Here is a 6,541-nt window from a genome sequence, read left to right as displayed (position 1 = left end):
GAGAGACCTAGTACTTTTGAATAAAAAGTTATGGTCATGGTTAATTTTATTAAATACGTCAAACTGTGAAATATGAAAGCCGTAGTACTATTTACGGTTCAAGAGTTATGGTGAAGGTTGAAATTTGTTCAAGACAGGGTCAAACTGTAAGGTCAAGGTCAAAAGGTCATTTTTTAATATCAAATGAAAGGTCTTGTCTCAGTGATTATACACAATTGTAGGATGAATTAAATGTCTAACGCCAACTAATCAAAAGTTATATGACTGTGGTTAAGTTAAGAAATTGTTGGTAAAAGTTAGTCAAATTCAAGGTCATGAAGTCAAAGAGGTAGATTCACGTACTCCATAAAATGGCCCTGTCAATATACTAATTCACCGACCAAGTCTTTACGTCCTATGTCGTTCATCAACATAAAGTAGAGACTTAGTACTTTCATTTCCTATAAAAAAAATTTCCTCTGAGAGTCTAAGTTTAGAAACTCAGGCGTTGTGAAACTGCAATGTTCTTGATTTTTGAAGAAAATGGGTCAAATGGAGCATCTTCAACTTTTGATAAACATATGAGCCCACCCTGCGATCCAAAAATTCTTTCATGGATTAGAATATTCTAAAACAGTTCTTTCATTATATAACTCAACATTTTAGATCAGAGGTTGGGGGCTATGCAAAATATTAAAAAACAGCTTAAATATTTGGTCATTTTTAACTAAATTTTCAAGATTTGAGGAAAATGACGAAATTCATGACGTCATAATACATAGACAAGAGAAAAAATTACGTCATTTTTATTTGATATGAAGTCACCAAGGGTCTGAGTAGTTCTTATTTTTCAGAAATTCACAGGGCCAAAGATAGACCAATGTGAACTTTCTTCTTTGGTGGTACCAAAAAGTCAGGTCTTCTCACAAGGAATAAAGCCATAGCCCAACCCTCTTAGAAGTTATGGAAAAGGATTAAAGTTTCGAGGACCAACAGATAAACAGACAAACATACGGACAGTACAAAAATTATGGAGACATAATGTAAAAAGAAACATGTGCTTGTGAAAGACATGCATCTGTATGGCTTCTTATGGCGAGGATTAACTGTATTCAAATGCATGTCAGACTCCATATGTCAAAATCAAAAGTGTCAGTACCCAAAGGAAGGTCTTGTTACAAGGAATACACCTGAAATATATACGAAAGGCCTTGTTCTAATTGTTCAAAATTTTGGTCAAAGCTAATGGTTTTCAGAAGTAGGTCAAACTCTAAGGTCAGGGTCAAAATATTTATACAGGTACCCACTAAACTGTCTTGTCACAATGAATACACATGTGAAGACTTACATGTAAGTACAACTGTTCAAAAGTTATGGACAAGGTTAAAGTGTGCAGGTATCATTTTGTTAGAACAGGACAATTCAAGGCCGTTACTAGGCTCAAATTTTTAGTGAGGCAAGGGTGCTGGGCATTCCTAGTCTCAGACGGGGCAAGGGTAGTACCTCATGACCAGTGATTGAGGTTTCCTAGGGGAGGGAGGTCCTGAAACCTGGGTATTGGAAAATAAAAGATTTAATCTTAAAAAGTTTTTACGTTTTGAATTTTCGCCCGCATGGCGCAGTGGTTAGAGCGTATGCTCTATAGTCGCAGACTAAGGAATTGATCCTTACATCACAGGTTCGAATCCCACTGCAGGATGTAGAGACAGGTTCTTTGGATAATCTGGAAATTTATTTATTTATTGAGACTGTGAAAACCGAGATATATGTCACAATAAGTGAAGGCACAAAAAGACCTCTCAATGTTCAATCATCTTCAGTGATCCAGAAAGCCCAGTACAGATTTAAAACTTGCAGCCCTCCATCAGCAAGTATTTCAATATGAATAAGAAATTCTTAGAAGGGGTGTTAAATAATCGAACAATTTACAAAATAAATATTTTGAATTAAAATTTACATGCTCTCTTAATGAAAATGAGGCACGTGGGGAGATGAAAGATTTACAGAAATGGAAATAAAAGTTTAAAATATTAATTTAGCACAAAGACACACATATACAATGTAAAACATTTTCACTTTTCAAAAAACTCTAAAAATTTAGTGAGGCATTTGCCTCACTTGCCTCAATGGTAGTTACGGCCCTGCAACTTCAAGGTCAATGTCACAAAGTAAAATGACGATGCGGACAGTTTTTTTGCTGACAAACAGACAGCTGGACAGACGGACGGACAGAGCAAAAACTAAATACCATCGAAACTTCATTTACGGTGGCATAAAAATGAAGAATATTTAAATAAATTCTATAGCTCCATGTTTAAAAACACTGTTTATAAAACAAAGCATTTTTTGTTATTCATTGATACATACCGGGTATTTAAACTTTATATAAATTATCATTACATTTTATAAAATGTCAAGAAGATTCTTATTGAAAAATAAAAGGACAAAAAAAAAATTACCCGTGTTAAAATATGCAGGTTTAGCAATCATACGTTTCATATAAATAAGGCTAGTGTAATTTCGTTCAAATGCAAAATCAAAGTACTCAGAAGTACAGAGAGCCGGGCTCATTTACAGAGTAGAATTTCTTACATGGATTTCTTACATGTTTATATTCTGATGAAAAAATTATTTTAAAACTATCAATATAAATGATAAGACACTGACAGTGAGTTTTTCAATCCTAATACCACGGTCCGATTTTGTCAGAATCAGAATTAATCTGGTACCGCAGCTGAATGTAAACAAACAGGCCAGTCTGGTTCCCTCTGCTGATTTACCTCGTGTGTGTAGAGAACTACGGTAACACTGATTATCAAAAATCCTTAGGCTAATGAACTATGTTCTTTGACATATGAAGTTTTCAAAGTCATTACTACTAATGTTTATTTTATATAGATAAAACTTCGTTTTATTTTTGTTGCTTTATTTAGCGTTCGTTTTATCTCAAAAGATAAGAGTAAGAACTATATTTTTGCACGTAACTTGGAAATGGCGACTATGGGGTTAACATCCGGCCTTGAACAGGATCACATAAGCCGGCAATTGCTCTTTGAGCAATAAGCCCGGCTAAAAATGCAATACTGTACATCATCAAAAGTGTGGCATATATTACACTCCCCAAACTTGCAATAATTAAGAAATCGATGTACAATGTATCTTCTCACTATTTTAATTACTGTAGACGTACTTTTTTCCACGGGGTAATGTTTCCGCTGCTTTTTTAGTTCAGATATAGAAACGCGCGCGTTGTGTATCATTTAAACAGACATGAGGCATGATATAAAAGTAAGCTTTAATTACCATTAAATTCGAAACAAAGTGTACACCGTATACGTTAAACAAAATTTACAGACTATAAGTTACATACAAACAAAAGGAAATGAGATTCAACATAAATGAACACAATATATCTCGTTTAGCTTGGCATTTGATAAACTTCAATTCCACCGAGCCGTAAGTTTAGCAATCAGGTCTATTCTTTCAATATACCTCAAACTGTTAATGGTCATCTGGCGACTGACAGGCAATTGTGATAAGACCTGATGCATTTTTCCACGTACATCAGAAGGATAGTCCAATTCAATTTGTTTTAGTTTCTGTGGTGATAATCTGAGAAATAGCCCAATCTCGTGATAGTTAACGGCTGCGTCTTTTACAATTGCTTTAATGTCCGACTGCTTTATGTCCAAATCTGGATGTGGCACATAATGTTCCGTGTAGTCCGTATGCTCAATGTAGTGAATTTTTATCTACAAAATCACATCTACTAATTTTTTGGAGTGCCCGAGTAAGAATTTCCAAATTCTCCATGCTAGGATTTCTTTCGATCCATGTCACTAAGGCATCAAACAGAACTCTTTGCAAATGTTTTTTATCATTCTCCAAGACAAACTGGTCACCAGGTAACTCGATGCAAAGATTCCTGGCTTCAAATATTGACTCGATCTTCGTTGCAACAAAATCAAAAAGAAGATAAATGTCTGAAAAAAACGAAGTGAATTAACAAGCAAAAGAATGAAGACAAGTGTAAATTTCAATGTCATTGCTAGGAATTCAGCAATTAAGTCACGAACAGACTTCTATATAATTGCACAGTTAAAATACTTCTCTTTTCTTTGACTAAATTCTCCTCCTCCTCTTCATCTTCCTCCTCAGGTTCATCAGCCTATCATAAAACAACAAATCATTTAACAAATCAAAAATACGTTGTAATAAATTTATAAGTCGAGATAACCTCATAAGCTTTTTAATTGGTTATTATCTTCCTGTTCCTTATACATGTACTTATATACTCATAGATAAAATACGTAGTTATAAATAAAACATATCGTAAAATGTTTTTCTAAGACAGATGTCAACTACAGATAGAAAGGGATACGCAAATATACTTCTGCTTTTGAAGTACTATTTAAATTTTAAAAGATGGAATAAAGCAACATACATTCTAGTAATATTAATATTTTAAATAAAAAAAAAATAACATCCATCCTGAATGATAGCCATTCCTTTGAATTTATCAGATGCCCTCGAGAAATTGGACACGTTTTGCAAAGAAAAGTAGATTTTCTCTCACAGGCTTGTTGTATGTCACACATTAACATACCAGATGTACGAAAGTGATAAGTTATTTGGGACTGATCACATAATAGACCCTCAGCAAATTCAATGTTGAGATAAAAGGTACTTGCAACATCATTTATGATGTTTGAAACTTTGCCTAGTAAGGCACTACACACACTTTTGTTTAACTCAATCGTCGCTAGGATTTGTACTTGGAGTGATGTTTCACATCTTCCGATCTTCCGATGCAAGCAGCTGTTAAGCAACTGTTTTGACCATGAGACGTGACACATTGCATAACCAAAACACCGGAGCCTATCAGCAGCCAGCCACCGACTCTACAAGAACAAAGATGGCAGATAAAGCTCTCACCATGGATGCCGTAAATCCCAATATAAGGGACATGGAATATGCAGTCAGAGGCCCCATAGTAGCTAGGGCTACTGAGTTAGAAAAGGAGCTAGCCAAAGGTGCCAATAAACCTTTCACATCCGTAATGAAGGCCAACATTGGTGACTGTCATGCAACAAGCCAGACACCCATCACCTTCATTCGTCAGGTTTTGTCACTGTTTTATCAGATGCCCTCGAGAAATTGGACACGTTTTGCAAAGAAAAGTAGATTTTCTTTCACAGGCTTGTTGTATGTCACACATTAACATACCAGATGTACGAAAGTGATAAGTTATTTGGGACTGATCACATAATAGACCCTCAGCAAATTCAATGTTGAGATAAAAGGTACTTGCAACATCATTTATGATGTTTGAAACTTTGCCTAGTAAGACACTACACACACTTTTGTTTAACTCAATCGTCGCTAGGATTTGTACTTGGAGTGATGTTTCACATCTTCCGATCTTCCGATGCAAGCAGCTGTAAAGCAACTGTTTTGACCATGAGACGTGACACATTGCATAACCAAAACACCGGAGCCTATCAGCAGCCAGCCACCGACTCTACAAGAACAAAGATGGCAGATAGAGCTCTCACCATGGATGACGTAAATCCCAATATAAGGGACATGGAATATGCAGTCAGAGGCCCCATAGTAGCTAGGGCTACTGAGTTAGAAAAGGAGCTAGCCAAAGGTGCCAATAAACCTTTCACATCCGTAATGAAGGCCAACATTGGTGACTGTCATGCAACAAGCCAGACACCCATCACCTTCATTCGTCAGGTTTTGTCACTGTGTGCCTATCCAGATATGATGGATACTTGCGGATTTCCTGAAGATGTCAAAGAAAGGGCCAAGAGACTGTTAGGGGGCTGTAATGTGGGCAGTATTGGGTCCTACTCGGCCAGTCCAGGTATATATGTAATAAGAGAAGATATTGCTAAATACATATCTGATAGAGATGGAATTCCTAGCAAAGCAGAAGATATCATGTTGTGTACAGGTGCTAGTGACGGGATAAAGACAATTCTAGCCATGCTGATGACCGGGAAATTGGGGAAGGAGAGAGCTTGTATCATGATTCCTGTCCCTCAGTACCCCCTGTACTCAGCAAGCCTCAAGAGATGGAATTCCTAGCAAACCAGAAGATATCATGTTGTGTACAGGAGTTAGTGATGGAATAAAGACAATTCTAGCCATGCTGATGACTGGAAAATTAGGGAAGGAGAGAGCTGGTATCTTGATCCCTGTCCCTCAGTATCCCCTGTACTCAGCAACTCTCACAGAATTTAATGCCTATCCAATCCCTTATTACCTGGATGAAGAGAATCACTGGGGACTTGATGTAAAGGAGTTAAAGAGAGCTATTAATGAAGCTAAATCAAACTGTGTCCCTCGGGCTATTTGTGTCATTAATCCTGGAAATCCTACTGGACAAGTTCTTACCAGACAAAACATCGAAGATGTTATTAAGTTCGCAAAGCAGGAGAAACTTATGATACTAGCTGATGAGGTATACCAACATAATATATGGGGAACAGGCTGTCAGTTTTTCTCCTTTAAGAAAGTCCTGTCAGAAATGGGCCCTGAGTACAATACAATG

At 36.5% G+C, this 6,541-nt stretch overlaps 3 protein-coding genes across 3 annotated transcripts; 2 read left to right on the top strand and 1 right to left on the bottom strand.

The window, feature by feature from the left end:
• Window positions 1-3,056: 3,056 nt before the first annotated feature.
• On the bottom strand, window positions 3,057-4,771 carry LOC134267783 (uncharacterized). The gene is made up of 3 exons (XM_062749990.1): window positions 4,464-4,771; window positions 4,087-4,147; window positions 3,057-3,962 (listed from the first exon to the last, which is right to left on the bottom strand). The coding sequence occupies exons 1-3, from the start codon at window positions 4,581-4,583 to the stop codon at window positions 3,712-3,714; spliced, it is 432 nt and encodes a 143-aa protein (XP_062605974.1). The 5' UTR covers window positions 4,584-4,771; the 3' UTR covers window positions 3,057-3,711.
• Window positions 4,772-4,804: 33 nt separating this feature from the next.
• On the top strand, window positions 4,805-5,200 carry LOC134267780 (alanine aminotransferase 1-like). The gene has a single exon (XM_062749988.1). The coding sequence runs from the start codon at window positions 4,820-4,822 to the stop codon at window positions 5,198-5,200; it is 381 nt and encodes a 126-aa protein (XP_062605972.1). The 5' UTR covers window positions 4,805-4,819.
• Window positions 5,201-5,424: 224 nt separating this feature from the next.
• On the top strand, window positions 5,425-6,536 carry LOC134267784 (alanine aminotransferase 1-like; the record flags this gene model as incomplete). The annotated part of the gene is made up of 2 exons (XM_062749991.1): window positions 5,425-5,941; window positions 6,105-6,536. Coding segments are annotated over exons 1-2 (934 nt in total), but the record flags the coding sequence as incomplete, so codon positions are not given.
• Window positions 6,537-6,541: the final 5 nt, after the last annotated feature.

Source organism: Saccostrea cucullata, unplaced genomic scaffold (genome assembly GCF_032062105.1).
Source record: "Saccostrea cucullata isolate Sc308-1 unplaced genomic scaffold, CSIRO_AGI_Scuc_v1 ctg9305, whole genome shotgun sequence".
Classification (NCBI taxonomy): Eukaryota; Metazoa; Mollusca; class Bivalvia; order Ostreida; family Ostreidae; genus Saccostrea; species Saccostrea cuccullata.
This window is presented reverse-complemented; position numbering and strand designations above follow the sequence as displayed.

Bases quoted from the DNA above. Each gene is read 5' to 3' on its own strand.
- LOC134267783 (XM_062749990.1), bottom strand. From the start codon at position 4,583: ATGTTAATGTGTGACATACAACAAGCCTGTGAGAGAAAATCTACTTTT. The intron at 4,148-4,463 runs GTTATTTTTTTT...GTTTTATGATAG, and splicing joins GGCTATCATTCAGGATGGAT to GCTGATGAACCTGAGGAGGA. The intron at 3,963-4,086 runs GTATTTTAACTG...CGTTTTTTTCAG, and splicing joins TTTAGTCAAAGAAAAGAGAA to ACATTTATCTTCTTTTTGAT.
- LOC134267780 (XM_062749988.1), top strand. From the start codon at position 4,820: ATGAGACGTGACACATTGCATAACCAAAACACCGGAGCCTATCAGCAG.